This window comes from Azolla caroliniana, unplaced genomic scaffold (assembly GCF_043228905.1).
Source record: "Azolla caroliniana isolate FFs.n. ecotype wild unplaced genomic scaffold, voAzoCaro1.0.p SCAF_11, whole genome shotgun sequence".
Lineage (NCBI taxonomy): Eukaryota > Viridiplantae > Streptophyta > Polypodiopsida > Salviniales > Salviniaceae > Azolla > Azolla caroliniana.
Window position 1 is genome coordinate 19,309,856 of NW_028230446.1, and position 17,260 is coordinate 19,327,115.

The 17,260-nt window shown below is 36.4% G+C and overlaps 1 protein-coding gene across 1 annotated transcript; it reads left to right on the forward strand.

The window, feature by feature from the left end:
* The first annotated feature begins 8,758 nt into the window (after nt 1-8,758).
* On the forward strand, nt 8,759-16,379 carry LOC147858335 (phosphoinositide phospholipase C 6-like). Its single transcript, XM_087327268.1, has 9 exons — nt 8,759-9,111; nt 9,590-9,780; nt 10,306-10,441; nt 10,534-10,674; nt 14,236-14,594; nt 14,689-14,944; nt 15,039-15,110; nt 15,543-15,651; nt 15,996-16,379. Exons 1-9 carry the CDS (start codon nt 8,812-8,814, stop codon nt 16,208-16,210), a joined length of 1,779 nt encoding a protein of 592 aa, XP_087183394.1. The 5' UTR covers nt 8,759-8,811; the 3' UTR covers nt 16,211-16,379.
* The last annotated feature ends 881 nt before the right edge of the window (nt 16,380-17,260 follow it).

Here is a 17,260-nt window from a genome sequence, read left to right on the forward strand (position 1 = left end):
GATCATAATCTGACGGCGACGGCGGGCGGCGGCGGCGGCGGCGGTAGTTTCTTCTGTTACAAGACCACGCCATTCCCATTTTCAAGAAATTCCCGCGCGTACCCCTTCCTCATTATTTCGAAATTCTGGCCAGTAACCTCCTATAGTGATTCCCCTCGAGAACAAGAAGAAGAGCTTTATGTATATTTTAAGCAAATGGAGCCTCTAGCAATGGGCCCGGTTTCGGCTCAAACAGAACCGAACCGTCAACCCATGGTTTAAAGGTTTATAAGTTCCAAAATATTTAAATGGTTTGGTTTCGTTTTAATTATAAATAAACGGTTCGGTTTGGTTTTGAAAATGGGGTTTATCGGTTTATAGGTTTAAGCGGTTTGATTTAAAGGTTTATAGGTTTTTGGGCTAACTTTTTTTTATCCTTAAATGTATGTAAATTCATGTTTAATTAATGCTTTTTATTTATTTAATTCCCTTAACTTAAATGTTTATTTAATCTAATAGCTTAATTAATGCTTATTTATTTATTTAATTGATTTAACATGAATGTTTATTTAATTTAGTATATTTTTATTTATTTAATTTTTTAATTAGTTTAGGGAAAAGTTGAAACGAAACCAAGCCATTTAATAAAAAGTTTAAACTTAACCACATAATGTCATTTTGACCCGAACCCTACACATATTTCTCACAAATTCTCCTCGTCTATCCATTGATTAATTGGAACAAATGGTCAACAGGCTTGTGAAGTAAGATGGTATGGAATAAATTACTTTTGGGAATGTAGTTATCATGCTTTTGTTATAAGCAAACAATGTGGTGCTTTTTGCAAAATACTTTATAGATGCCCAAAAGTTACAAAATAAGTTGAGCTTATATAGCTCAAAAAATGAAGGATATGTTTGTGAATACTCAAAGTAATGCATAATAAGTTGAGTTTACTAGAAAGTGGGTTAGCCGTATTTTGAGCTTATATAGCTCAAAAAATGAAGGATATGTTTGTGAATACTCAAAGTAATGCATAATAAGTTTGAAAGATAGAAAGTGGGTTAGCCGTATTTTGCAAGAGATCCAATGCCATGATCAATTGGCACGAATTCTGGCTTTCTCATGAAACACATCCGGCGTGGCACCTACATCCCACTTTCAAATGGATCAATCAAGGAGCGAGCACCAAATATTTGGGTTTCCAAATTGGTTTCAACATACCGTTGGAGACTATGATTGCACCCGTTATCCATTCCATTCAACAAAAGTTGATACATTGGAGTTCAAAATCATTGTCGCTAGCAGGTCGCGTCATAGTGGCAAACCAGGTACTACTCGCAACAGCATCGTACAATCTATCATGTTGGACAATCTCCAAGGAAAGTATACATCAGACTCAACGACTGGTCCGCAACTACATTTGGTCTAGTAAGGAACACCATGTAACTCGCGCCAAGGTGGTGTGGCCTATACTCACAACGCCTAAGTCGAGAGAAGGATTGGGTCTTATTGATCCCCTTTCACAATCAAAAGCATTACTTGCCAAATTTGTGGTGCGAGGACTCCAACCAAGAAATGACTGTTGGAAAATGCTATTGCAGTTACGTTTTGCTTACTTTAGGCCACGAAAAGGGGTCAATTGGGCCCCCCAAACAGGATGGATTCTAAACATGGATCTAAAACCTAGGTTTTCCCGCCAATTGGAGGATAGATTCAATGCATCCATGTGGAAGGCATGGTGTGACATTAGACGAGGACTCAAGTGTGATCAATCGAGTTCCGAACCTGCCTGGCTCAATCAACGTATCCTATGGAACCCATGTATCAAGGATGAATCTAATCAACTATTGGGATCACGTAAGGGGTTGTCATGGGGATACATTGCAGAAGGTTCAGAGAAAAGTATAGAATGTTGGCGAAGGTTTATGTCACTGCCACTACAAGATCAAGCCAACATACTCCATGGAATCAAGGGCGGATGGACTATGAGATCGGAAATCATTAATGCTCTACTGATTAGGGAAACTGCTACTCAAAGGACGACAATGGAGAAATGGATAGGCCACGAGGAGGAGGGATCTCTAATCTTGAGAGGTAGGGGAACACTAGACAAGATCAAAGGCTCTGAATTGTGAGACACTGAGACACCAACACATAATAACACAATTCGAGTACTCGCGTATATTGGTCATAAATGGATTGTAGATCCTGATCCGATCAAAGTACAACCCGATTGGCACATATGTACTCATGAAAACACATGGCTACGTAAGGTTAGTTGGGACCCTTCGCAATGGACATGTCGTGATCCTTACGCGGGGCAAGGAGGCAAACCCATCCCTTTCTTCCAATTCACAACTAGATTGGGTCACCACATTCTAACCGCTCAAACCGCTCAAACCGCCCGAGAGCCGGCTGCTGCGAAGGTCTGGCACACATTTCAAGTTCCTCCCACAATTATTACCAAGTTTTGGCAGAAAATCTGGAAACAACAACACGCAAGGCGAATTACCATGTTCCAATGGCTATTAATACATAAGTCCCTACCGATGGGAGCATGGTAACGTGGGAACCTTAACTCTCCTAATTGTGTAGAGTGCCCAAATGCAGTAGAATCAATACAACACGCTCTGTGGGACTGCCCAATGTCCCATCGAATATGGCGAGGGGTTGGCCGCTTGTTGCAATTATGCCAAGTGCAAGGCTCAATCAAGTGGGGAAATATATGTTGGCTATCATGGCAGACCCTAGTTGGCAGATACGAGCATCAGGAAGAGGGGATGACTTTGGTGATAAAAGCACAAGAGGTTTTTTTCTCCACCATCCGCAATGTCCACTCAACTCCTCTTAATGACAAATCTCAAGTTGTGTTGGAATTGGTCAGCCCAATAACTCTTTGGATGAATATATGGAAACAACGGTGTAGACGGGGCTTCTCCAACCAAACTGCGCATCGAACAAAGGTACTGCAAGAGATATGGAGTGAAATTGTAGCCATATGATGGCCTCAAGGTCGGCTCCAATGGAGTTGAAAGACAACGAATAGCCTTCATCCAACAATGGTCGTCCTCTCCCTTTCTTGAGTCAGTGGGCATCCACATAAGATGGAACTATCGCGTCCCTACAGGGATTTGTACATAATCGTCTCATTTGTAAAATTTTATAACTAATTGAAGGAGTTTTTTTTTGGGGGGGGGGGGGGGGGAGGGGAGGGAGGAGTTGAGTTTGAATGGCTTTATAATGAATGTTTTGTTTATGCGGACTCGAAATAAGGATAAATCATGTATTTTGTACATTAAATATCTTGGACTTCAGGTTCTTTCCAATCATAGATGGGATGAATGTGTTATTTGTTTCTTAGAAGCAAGAATGTGGGAAAGCGTGCTATTATAAATTTGAGAGCATACACACTTATGAAGATTTTAGGTTCTTAAGGATTACCTCCTTGACACTTTGGCAACACATTTCGCTACAGGGTTGGAGTATGGGGACAATAACATCTCAACTTTACTCAAGAAAAGTTTGAAAACGTCCAAAATTGCTTTCTCATGATGTTTCTTCAAGTCAAATTACAAATTTCGTACATGCTCTTACTACTTGTGGCCCGATCAATTCCCTTCAAGATAATGGCCATGTAAATACATGCTTAAGATTTCAAAAAACAAATTGGCTTCTAATTGCATGCAAGACTAAAAAAGGAAAAGAGGTACATTATCGTGTCTTACTATTAGAACCTAATCTATAAGCTAATGAAGTTGAGAATCATGTCATAAACCTCTCCCTTGTTAAAGATGTGAAAACAAATTGGGATCAATAGAAGGATGTCATTGTCAAGGCAGGGTATCAAAATTTCCATGCATGTGTGAGTGGACTAGTTTCCCATGTAGTGGGTGGTTTGATAAAGAATGCACGGTTCATATCAAAATGTTTAAACTTGCAAAAGATAAAGATGAAAAAGTCCTAACATTGTATCAATACCGAACAATGTTAAACTTTGAAAAATAAGGTGCAATATTATCAAATGGAAGAAATGAAGAAAAATGCAAATATTTAAACTACAACCAAAATTATCATGGAGACAACACAAGGGCAAAAATGAGGATATAATTGATAAATTCACCAAATGGGAGATGGAACATGTAAGTTTTATATGCATGACAAGATAATGTCAATATTATCGAGTATGGAAACACCATATAATGCAATGTGTGTATTGAAGATGTTAATAGAGGGGTCAAAAAGATGTCTAATGCAACTTCAATGACAATTGAGCTCTTGAAATGGAGTAGACAACAAAGTCACCTATGGATAGCAACTATCGTGGATCAAGCTATCAAGCAAGGTTTTCTAGATGATTGGCTTATGAACTAGATTAAACCAATCCTTAAATGAAGAAATCAAAATTTGTTATCTAGCTATAGAGCTATCATAGTTAGTTTGATATGGTCATATAACACTATCATGAAACAAAAGATTGGATCATGGGTTGAACAACATCACAAACAAGCACTAGGTGAAGTAAGCTTTAGAATAAAACATTTCATCTAAGGGTAATAAATTATAATGAAGAAAGTCAATTTCAAGGGTAAATGTTTTAGTGTTGTCTTGTGGACTAGCTTTCGACAATGTATCAAGGAGTGAGCTTTGGAAAAGAATGATTGGAGTATATAACAATAGTAGCATGATTGCATGAGCAAGTTCGGTGCCAAACGAAAGTGGATAGTGGTTTTGTAAAGTGCTTCTTGAGCAATATGGGGGGCCAACCAAGGATGTCCACTCTCTCCAACACTCTTTGCCTATGCATCAATAAACTATAAGAATAGTAAACAACGCTTCCAAAAATAGAAGGATTAGATATCTCAATGCTTGTTATTAGAGACATGAACTAATGTAAGCATTAGATAAGGATAGAATATAGATAGATAGATAGAAAGGAGAGAGAGAAAGAAGGGTGTCAATCAACCCGACCACCCCCAAGCGAAGGGATCAAGACGGACTCGAGCCTCGATCGGCGTCCCATACCACCGTCGTGGTGTCGAGTCATACCTAGTGCTAGCGCGCTCGCTACAAGAGTTGACCCACCACAAGACAGAGTCTCGACGTAGTCAACAAGATGATCAAATGATGGTAGTTAGGCCTCTTATTTATAGTGAAACCCAAGGCCCCCAGGCAAGTTCACACTTGGCCTAATGGGTTGTCTCAATCCCGAGGATTAAAAGCAATCCTCCCCTTCTTTACATTCTCGTTTAACCCTCACACTTATCTACATGTATAGAATACTACGGTAAATTCTCACCACAGGATATTATATGGTCATGCCCGTAACACTTGTGTATGAGCTTATTTTTATATTCTTATATGTCAATGATGTTATGTTATTCGGATATACTTTGGATGATATATAACACCAACTTGATGTATTGGAAACATTTTGTTAAATCAACCGGCTAACTATTAACATGAACACCACTTGGGGCATGGCGGTTTGGACATCACTTGCTCACTCTATTTTTAATTATGATAATGAGATTATGGACTATACTTTTAAGCACTAATTCCGGAATAGGACGTGTATTTCCTTTAGTGTCCATGCAATTTTTAAGAAGAATGAAGGAGATGTAACCATTATGGGAGTTACAGAGTACTACCACCATATGCTACATTCAGAAGTTTCGTTATTCTCTCATTTTCCATCAAGTTATAACCTCACTAGTTGACATAGTACGTAATATTTGGTTGGTCATGATCCATATTTTAAAAGGACAAAAAGATTGTCTTATTGTCGTTTCTTATATGATATCATCTATTTGATCATATGTTGGTATTAACTTTTGTATTACAATAGAGGTGAGATGAAATGTCTCCTTCTGTTTTCTATACATATGTACATTTCTCAAGTAATATACTAAGGTGTATCTTTCTTGAAAAAGAATAAAATAAATAAATAAATTGCTCAACACCTTCAGTTTCTTACTCAGTGGAAAGATAGCCCACTTTTGTCCTTGGAAAATGGTAACCCTTTTTGGCATTTTCAGCCTCCAAGATGGTTGTTCCCTCTGTTGATCACTTGAGAATTACAACAATATAAATTGCTTTATATGTACTAATGAAAAGGATATCTTTACAAAAAAAATTTGTTAACGTGAACAAAACAAAAATCACAGAAATAAAGGTAATATAACCAAGATACTACCCAACTTTTACGTGCAAGGCAATATAGTGATCCCTCCCATTGGGGTGGGATGGGAGTGTGACCCTCTAAAACAGATAAATGAAACAAGACTAGATACAACTTCCCCTTTGTACATTCATGGTATATAGCAATGTGATAAAAAAAAGCAGGGTTCAAAAGTGAAAGAAATTTGCACGTCCCTAAACTCATATGCATTCATTTATCTTTTGAATTTTTTGTGTTCACTTTTCAATTGGGTTTGCCGAAAGGCCATTACTATGCATGTCAAATAATTTTCTAAGCAAAAAATGTGAAAGTTCAATCTCTTAATTTCTAGTGACATCCATGTAATGATTTCTGGCAATTATGGGCATATTTTTCTTTCAAAACGATTTCTTTTCTTATATTGTAGGTTTAATATTCCCGTAGTTTTTTATTGCAAAGTGTCAATTAATAAACGTTTGAGGACATGTATTAAGGAGGAATATTTGTATCTTATAACATGATCACATAGCAATTGCCAATGTACGTCCCATCTATGCAAATGTTTGGTTTCACAAACATTTTAACATCAGTGAGTCACTTTATGAAATGCATCCAGTTCGACAATAGAAATGCAATCTTCTCACTCTTATATATAATGTATTCTTGTACGTACATCACATCACACTCCAATATAAGACTTCTACAATATATCCTTAGTAGTTGTATATTTAGTGCGTCTCTGTCTTTTCATAAAATTAGTACACATATATTAAAACAACATCACAACACCTTTTTTTAGTAGCACTTTTATTACTAGTAGGAAACCTCAAAGTGACGTGAAAACCCACAAAGAATAAAGAGAAGTATACAAGTGTCAATTAGACACTAAAGAGTTTAGAAGCACTCAAAGTAAATAGTGTAAATTTGCAGTGTGATGCCTCTAAGTTGCACACAATCAAACAAAGATTGCTTGAGGGATTGCTAAAGACGCTAAATTCATGTAGTTGGTTTCAATCAAAGACCTTATTATTGTGGGTTGTCCAGATGGTCCACAGTGCCCAAAATCTTATCCACTGGAGAAAGTAAACATGATAATACCAAAACACATTGATGACTCTACTACAATAGTGAGGATCTTTATGAAGAGGGTAAACCCTTTAAGGTGTTGTAATAGTAGTTGAAACTTGACATACACATAACACCTTCGAGGAAAAGGTATGCTGAAAAGCTTATTTACGGAAATTGCCAAATTTCCTTGATACACCCAAGATCTTTATGGCGCAACGTAAACCCTTTCCCGTGTCATAAGAGTAGTTGTTGTAAAGGTAATTCTTCAAACGTAAGTTACGAGAACAACCAAATCAAACATAACCCATCTCTCTCTCTCCACCTTTCTTTATAAATATTAAAATTTCGTCCTAATTTGCAGCTAGAACTTCAAAATGTTGAAGGATTGGTACATATGTTTATTATTATTATTATAAAACATCATGCCTACAATTATTGGAAGGGATAAATACGTAGGTATGGTTGGGCAAGTGAAATAATAAAATGTGATAGTACGCAAATTTGACGAGTCTTCTTGTGTTTCTATTAACTAACATTATATATTTACAAATGCCTTTCACATGATGAAAAGAATCTAGATTTTACTATTCATTCAACAAACACCTTAGAAATGTGTATAAATAACTAGAGTTGTATAATTTCACAGGGCTTAGGGAGAGGAGTCAATGCACGATAAACATGATTGATTTCTATAGTTCCTCGAACATTTATTAGTCTACATTGTCTCATAGAGTGACATATTTGATGACCTCTTCCATGTAGATGAATCAAACACTTATCCAAATGACTCACTATTATCCTAGTTCAATATCATTCCATTTCTTCTTTAACTTTGATGGAGCCAACCATGTGAAATTATGCAACTTTCACTTTGACGAAAATTTGCACACTTGCAAATTATTCTAGTCATTTTTGGGTCGGGGTCAATTGAAAACCTCCCATTTAATCTCGATCATTCGAAGATTACCACACATAAATTTCTTAGAAGTCTCTAAGTGTTAAATATAGCTAATAGTCTCAAAGATAAATACTCAACAACTTTGAAATAGGTTTGGAAATGCTAACATGGAAGCACATTACTAGCTTTTAGCACTTGTTAAGGTAGGAAACGGTATCTGACTCATTCAACACTAAATTGAGAAGAATGCCAAATGATTGCAACTCTTAAAATATGTGGAGTTTGCTTGTAAATATTTACAAGGGAAGAAATATATACATAGATGCTTGCATGTAGGAAGGCTCGGACATGCAGTCTGCAATATCATTCCAATGTACGGAAAACACAACTCAAGCCGATCAGATCAGTGAACAAAATATTTGGTCATGCTATATTGTAAGGCTATATTATAAGCATGAAGATATGGAACCGTAAGTCCTTTCGGAAGTGGAGAGAATATTCTCGCACGAGATACTCCAAATCCTTTTCCCACTCATGTTTTGGTCGATAACCCGACAAGGGTTTCTCGGGACAAGGACAATAGTAGTAGTATGTAGTTAATTAGTAGTAGTTAGGAACAATATTATTATGGTCCTTGTCTAAAGACTAATATAAAGTCGTCTCCATTAGAAAGAGAAAGAGAAAGAGAAAGAGAAAGAGAGAAACCATGGCTCCCCTGTTCCTAACAGATCTCTTCGCAAGACTATCCAACGGAAAAGAAAGTGTCAATGCCTCAGAACTTGCAGGCTTCCTTGCCTCCTCACAAGGAGAATCACACGGCCATGACTCTTCATATGCTACCGAGGAGGAGCTCGCGTCTTCGCTCATCATCCAATTCCATCGATCTCGCGGCCATTCTGATGCTCCTAATGCCACCGGTTCCAGTCTCGATTCGTTGGATTCCACGGAATTCCTGCAGTTCCTGCTCGACCCAGAGCTCAATCCATTGATGAAGCCATCAGAGAAGGTGGGAATTCATGACATTTCCAACCAAAACAAGAATAATTATTATAGTAGATTCCATGGACCTACATTAAATGCAAAATCTTTGTTGAGAATTTCATTGAATTTGATCAATCACTAACGAACCCAGAATTACTCATTGCTTCAATCATTAACATATAATGGATCTAATAAAGTCATGAATCATGAGTCAAATCCATTCATCTTACCATTCGCATCAAATGCTTTACTCTAATAGTAATGTTATATATATAGATCCATGCCAATCATGACACAAGGATTGTAATCACCACTTGATTACCTTTCCATGAACATAAAAAATGTTTTACTCTAATAGTAATGTTATATATATAGATCCATGCCAATCATGACACAAGGATTGGAATGATCACTTGATTTATTGGCATTTTGATGGAGTTACAATTATACCTTTTTAATGACAATGACTGATTTCAATCTTCATGACATTATAATACATGTAGCCTACACACGACATGTCTCGGCCCATGTCAGATTACTTCATCTACGCGAGCCACAATTCCTATCTCACTGGGAATCAACTTACATCGAAGTCGGGAACATCGATGATCAAGAAGGCTTTGCTCGATGGTTGTCGAGTCATCGAGCTCGATTGTTGGGATGATCATGGAGTCATTAAGGTGTTCCATGGCCAGTAAGTATGACTGACCAAACATTCTTTCTATGTCCATGGTGATGGTGCTTTATTGTGGCAACTAACCTTGACCAACATTTATATGTATGTTCATGGTATCATCATGATGGTCCAGTATGGCCAACAAGTCCAACCAACTTGTGTGTAATTGACTCATAATGGTGCTCCAATTCAGCCACTAAGTTAGGCCATCACTTATTTGTATGTTCATGGTATCATTATGGTGCTCCAAAATGGAATTTAACTATGTTGGACCAAGTTACTTATATTTGTGTTCATGGTGTCATGATGATGCTCCATGGTGAAATTTTGGAACCAGCTTATGTGCTTGTTTATTGTGTTCCAATAATAATGTATAGAAAGTCCAAAAAACACTTAATATATGTATGTTCATGGTGGCATTCAAGTGCTACATGGCTAGTAAGCTCAACCAACTTATGTGCCATGTACATGACATGTCACGATTTTTTTCAATATCTTAGTACTTATACATGTCACTTCTTTTCTTCCTCCCACATTCAATAGTACCCTCACAAAGTCGGTGTCGTTCGAGGAATGCTTGATTGCCATCAAAGAGAATGCTTTTGTCACGTCCGACTACCCTGTTATAATAACCATTGAAGATCATATGGGCCCAGATCTTCAGAATGAGGCAGCAATTGTAAGCTTAAACGTTGGTGTTTTACATTTCCTACATTTCAAGGTTTAGCAACATGGGACTAATTATGTAAGATATTATATGAATGTGTGTAGAAAATGCGAGATATATTTGGCGATAAGCTTTTTGTACCTTCATCAAATGAGAAACCACCAATCCAATTTGCATCACCCGAGCTTCTTAAGCACAAAATCATAATATCAGATACACCGCCAAAAGATACATGGCATGCCCAGGTATGATACATTTTGTTTGATTGAGAATTATGTGCAAGATATATGAAATAACATATCCTAAGAGATGACAAATAAACTCTTATGCCCATAAATTACAACCAAGTAGTGGCTTGCTAACGTGGATGGACAATCCTCATTTGTGCACCACAAAATATGGTTATGAGCTTTGATAAAATGAGGAGCCATACTATAGCTATTCATGTGAAGGTGAGAACCAAAAGATACAAGACCTCACATAAGGGTAAATGACCTTTTAAATACCATAAATGTTTCATGGAATTAAAAAGTTTTTGGCCAAAGATAATAGAAAGGCAACTATCCCTCAATATACTTGAAAACATAGGCCATCCTACACATGAACCATTGTTGTCCAAACATGTCATCATCTAAAAACTAATGGATTGATTTTGGTAAGCTACAATAGTAGTAGAGTTGGTACCATTGAGGATGATTGAGATGACATGCCAAAAATACAAAGTGCACATAAAGGTAGGCAATCCTTTAAATACCATGAATGATGAGACCCTAGGTTTATATCCAACCCTGTAGTCATCAAGGAACTTTCGAGTCCAATCATTGGGCCCATTATTGGCGTTGTAATCTTATACATATGCTGACATTTGTTGGCCCAATTGAAAATTAAGCGAGACCTTACTCATGAGAACGAATCAAAATAGATTAGTAGTACCCAAAAAACACCCATTACAAATGAATTGGGCTTCCTAAGCCACTTAAAACAAGCCAAAGTAGATGGCTCTTTTGTGGTGCAAAGTAAACCTCCAATAACACTTTCGCAAGAATAAAGTAAAGGTAAAGTAAATAACATTCAACTCTAATAAAGTAAAATAAGAAGAATGGTTAGAACTTAGGATTATCATCTTATTCAGATAAGAGAAGTGGTGAAATATCAGATCCTATCATCATCCCCCCTTCATGATTACGTGATTTCTCTCACACCAAGAATGCATTTCAAGAGCTAATGTTTGGCAAATATTAAACTATACTCTTGGTGGTGGATATATAAGACATTCATTGGGTTCTTTTTATAAGTTATTATGTAACATAATGAGAGTGAACTTTGATATGTTTGGTTTGACCATGAAAGACTACAACAACCACACTTGGCTATTTCAACATAGTAAAATGATTTTTCTAGCTTGATCATGAAATGGTGGCAATGGCAAAAATATTGTGGATTTTGATATTTCTTGACCACCTTCATATTTAGAATCAACAAAGTCACATAATTCAGCAAAAAATCCAAGTTAGAAGTTCCTTTTAGAAATCTCAATTTTTTCATTACATTACTATGGTATCCTTTTGGTTGAGCCATAACAAGGACTCAATAATTAAACTACAAAAGAGACTTTAACTTTCATAAAAAGTCAAGTAAAGTAGAGCACCAATAGCTTGATGATATTTCATCATAACACATTTACATAACTATATTCAACACCAACTTTACAATTTTTCCATTCTAAATTTGAAATAAATAAAAGCAATATAAACTACTTTTGATCAAGAGATAGCGTTTGCTTCTTAAATTTCTAGTCCAGGAAAATGTTGTAGTTCTCCCATATATCTCACAAAAGATGATGCCGATAACTCTAGTTTCACCCTTTGAATATGGGCACATAATTATCTATAACTTATAAGTATAATGGCATTCACATCAAGGATAGTGGGTACAATGCACTCAAAATATTAAAAGTTGGATCCAAAGTTAGGCAACATGAAATGAGAAATTAGAATGAATCTTTTGATGCAAATCTCATAGATCTTTTTTCATCTACATAAAACTTTTCATAATTCACAAAGTTAATGCTCTTGCTTTGGCACAATAAAACCAAAGGTTGTGAAGCATATAAGATCTTCTATATCTCCATTCAAAAAACTTGTTTACAAATCCATTTGGTGCACCTTCAACCATAGTAATTGTAACAAACCACTTTTTTTTTACGTTCAAACATTGTTATCTAATGGAAAAGATAGACGATACAACATTGGCTTGGGACATTGACCACTTAGCAAATTGATTTTAAATTCTCATTTATGATGGGAAACTTAACTACAATCCTTGACTTGTGTAAATAAATAAAGTGATTATAACTAAGATGACTTAACCATCCATATCAAAAACAAATGTTTCACTTGTATCGACATACTACATAGTGAAGAACCACCTCAAAGAATGCTTTGTTTTTACATATATAAATAAGGGTATATACATCGAGCTAATTATGATAAGTTCAGCATCCATGGTACTAATACAATTTTTTCATGAATGCAACACCTATATCTTATGTGTGATAAATTGGATTATTCTTGAAGGTGGAAACATAATCTATATGTAGTCATATGTTATTGGAACTCCATTATCAATAATCAAGTCACTCATAGGAATATTTGTGAAATGTAGCTAACTCATAGTCGTAGTTTTAGTAATATACGTGTTATCTTCATTTCCTTTTGCAAAGGAAACCCAATTTTAGTTGTTCATTATTGATTTTCCTTTGGTATGAGTAATGCTTCTACATCTCTTTCTATGGCACTTATGTTGTTCATTACAAAACAATAGTGACATTTCATAAGCTTCCACAAGCCACTCTAGCTCCACCACCACCATACCCCTATCATGGGTGATCATGGAAGATGTAGCTTGACCTTCCAAACGTTGAGATAATATTGTCCTTGAATCACCTCCAAACACAATGTTACACAAACCTTTTTCTGCTAAGATATATTTCATGTGAAATGCCCATGTGATAGTTAAAATAAGATTGAGAAGCCCCTACTTACCTGAGTTTATCATCACATAATTGCCAAGAAAATGTCATATTGCCCAACCAGATTGACAAATATGTCTCAATTGTCTAAACATTACAAAAAATTGAAAAAACTTGGAGGCTTAAAAAGATTATTATATGCCAAGATGTTGGCCTAGTAGAAACTCAATGAAGAAAATTATGAGAGAACCACAATTAAGAGAGAAACTTACTTCAGACAAGTAATAGTGATAAATTATTTTAATAATGCCCAAATAGTGCTAATTATATTTGTGGGCATGGTTTTGACATTTTCATGTCTCCATGTGAAAGTTCTCATTCATGTCACGTTATGTTCTAAATAATAACTTCATATTCTCTTTTGTTCTTTTTTAATCCACTCAGCATCACATTCTAATGTTAGTCACTTCTCAGAATAATAGAGGCATTTTTTGAACAGCCATTTCCACTGTGGTTCTTGGGTACCCATACATTAATAATAATTAGCTTAAAAGTAATATTTTGTTGTGGTGTCCAGACATGATTCTTCAACCATCTAGACTATGTCCAACCATGTGGACATCCATAAATGAATGAGCCCACCTTTGGCCCTTTTCTATCATTTAAAGATTGGCCATTCATACCTAGCTTATGCAATAACCTTAAGATGAAGGCGTTTAAAGAATAAACTTGGCATGGATAAACTCACAAAGTATTTGGAAATCTTTCTTGAATAACTCATTAAATGCTTTCATGAGCAATATAAGCTTGTTGAACTAGTTGGCACCTTTGTTAGGCTGTCGTGGACCCAAATACGGTGGTTGACACATTCCCATTTTTTATTCCGTCTCCACTTGGGCCGGAAGAAGATTCGCCACCAACATCCCCTACGAAGTTTGCAAGAGTTGAGTTGAGTGTCGCAAGCCATATTGTGTCCGCTGCCAATACAATCCTAACAACCACACCTTCCTCTTCTAATGCACATTCAAGGGTACAAGATCTTGAAGATCTCATTTACATCTATTCTCAAAAGATCGACGAGATGGAACAATCTCCAGATGGACAATTAGTTGCTGGAGATCGATCCATTATGGCTAATCTAAGCGAGCCGCAAGTGAAAAAGATGGCCGAAGAAAATGCAAGCTCCATGATCAAGTATAATGCTAGTCTTCTCCATGCTCTCCGATAACATACATGTTTTCCACTTATATGGCCAATCTAACAACTTCATTTCTTATTATTAATGTAGGTTTTCGTACAACAACCTTGGTCGAATGTACCCATTCGGTTTGAGATTTGATTCATCGAATCCTGACCCATTTCTTGCTTGGGCTCATGGGTTCCAACTGGCAGCCCTCAATTTCCAAGGTCAGGATCGACAATTGTGGATTGCCCAAGCTTTATTCGAACAAAATGGAAGGTGTGGCTATGTGAGGAAACCTCAATATCTTCTACCAGGAAACGATAGCAACACGCACAATATGGATCCCAAGCTTCTACTTACGGCGAGTAAACGCTTGAAAAAACATATATAGACAATATAAAACCCCCATGGATGGTTATGTGTCTTTTTCTTAGTGGGTTTGTTCTTATGTTCAGGTGAAGGTCCTCATGGGGAATAATTGGAAAGTAAAGGATCGGTTTTCAGGAAATCCAGACTTATATGTAAAGGTTGGTCCCTATATCTCTAAACCCTAAACACACCATGTAATCTCTAGAAAGTCATTTCTAAACATGCTATTGAAACTCTGAACCCAAAACATGTTATATAAACCTTATAATTTTATGTAAACCCTACGCATTAAGCACTAATCCTAGGACTGACTGAGTGTTCACAAACTTTATGCTCTGTATATTGTTGCCGACATGGTAAGAGAGCACAATATGTATACTCAAATACGAATTTCATAAACTCTAAGCACAGGATGTAAACCGAGGAACCTGAAACCCAAATGTTTAATATGTAAAGCCTAAACCTGAACCTATATGCAGTATCTAAACCCTAAATTTGAATACCTATTTTCAAATGCACTTTACATAAATCCTATGAAAAGTGCCTTATTGGTTTCACTAACCTCATGGTATGAATATGATTGTTGTCAGGTCGCCATAGATGGTGTGGCATTAGACAAAGCCAAGAAATCTACAGCAGTCATCCATAATAGTAAGGACCCAAGCTGGGAAAATGAGCAATTCGAGTTCCAAATCAGAGGTAATAAAATAAAACAAAAGCCCATGAAGGATTTGAGCACATAACCTATCCTTTATAATCATTATACTTCTTCTTCAAACTTTTCTTATGAGCCCATGGATGAGGATTAAATCACAAACCCATTAAACCTCGGGTGCGAAATAGAAAGATGTTTTTATTATCATCACGGTGAACCTAACATTCGAACACATTTCTTAGGATTAGAACACACTACATTCTTATCGTAAATCACATAAGGTTACCAATCCATCCTTTTGATCAAGTCAGTGAATTTTGACGTTTTTCTTATATACATTATAATATTATATCATTGAATGGTTTTTGTGTTCGTGTTTTTTCTGTAGTCCCTGAGATGGCAATATTGAGGCTAGAGGCATGGGAGAGTGATTCTTACGGCAAAGATGACTTTGTTGGACAAGCTTGCTTCCCTGTGTGTGAAATGAAAATAGGCTTGAGAGCACTTACCTTAAAATCTCGTAGTGGAGAGCCTCTTCCATCCACCTTGTTATGCTCCATACATAAACAAGAGCCACAAAAGGCCCTCTTAAGTGACCTTTAGCTAGCTCTATCTTTATTCATGATTGTATATACCCTCCAAATATTTTCATTGTGTTAACATTGCTTGTAATAATGTAAAATCGTGGAATCACATGGCTCAATTGCCCATCCATGATGACTCACATAGATTGCAAATACTCGTTTTCAATCATGGGTAGACTTTTCACATCTATGGTGCTCCTAATGTTGTATGTATAAATTGCAATTTTGACTTAAACACCTATATCATCATTATAAACAAAAGGACAAAGAGGCATCAAAAAATTCTCTAAAAGGAGGAGAGTGTTTCAAAGTATAAAAGTGAAAGGGATTAGAGCTATAAGTTCTTATAGACATATTTAAGAAATCAAGAAAGGAGTTTGGAGAGCTTCTTCAACTTAAAAAAGTGATGAAGGGAGCACAAGGCTCCTAATATCCTTCGAACTAATCAACCTTGAGGAACTATGAAAGATGATTCTTGTATGTAGCATATGTCTTTGAAGTGTACAATTTTCTAGGAGTGCTAATTTCCTTGGGTCAATTGGGCTCCTTCTTTTTCGTTCTTTCTCCTAATTGATTTCAATTGCACTCAACCATACCTGTAATTTGCTTTCTTTGGGATTTTCTCAACATCATCAACATGTTGTTATTGCGAGTTTACCATTTCAAGTTTGGCTAATTATTGACATTCCTCTCTCGCCCTACTAATCAGAGTCATTTCTACCATTTGCACTCTACCATCACTATAAACTTGGATTTCATTCAATAACCCCAAGCGCATTTATTGCAATCACCTTTGTTGCTTACCTACGATCTTGATTCACACCTCTAGGTGGTTTTTCCTCAATGCATAGAGAGGAGGCCAAATTTAATTCTTAAGAAAGTTTTTTGGAGGTGTGTCTAATATAGAATAGTTATCCTAGAGGTGTGTGAAGGTGAGTAAGTTCCATTGGTAGAGTGTATTGGTCATTTACATTCAATAGAAGTATGAAAGGACTCTAGACAGGATGTTTATTTGTAGGAACATGACAATCGCATTATAGGATATTAATGGGTGAGATACTACCAGACA

Excerpts from the sequence above, each read along its gene's own strand:
- LOC147858335 (XM_087327268.1), top strand. The coding sequence starts at position 8,812 with ATGGCTCCCCTGTTCCTAACAGATCTCTTCGCAAGACTATCCAACGGA. Across the intron at positions 9,112-9,589 it reads TGATGAAGCCATCAGAGAAG|CCTACACACGACATGTCTCG; the intron begins GTGGGAATTCAT and ends TAATACATGTAG. Across the intron at positions 14,945-15,038 it reads ATCCCAAGCTTCTACTTACG|GTGAAGGTCCTCATGGGGAA; the intron begins GCGAGTAAACGC and ends TCTTATGTTCAG.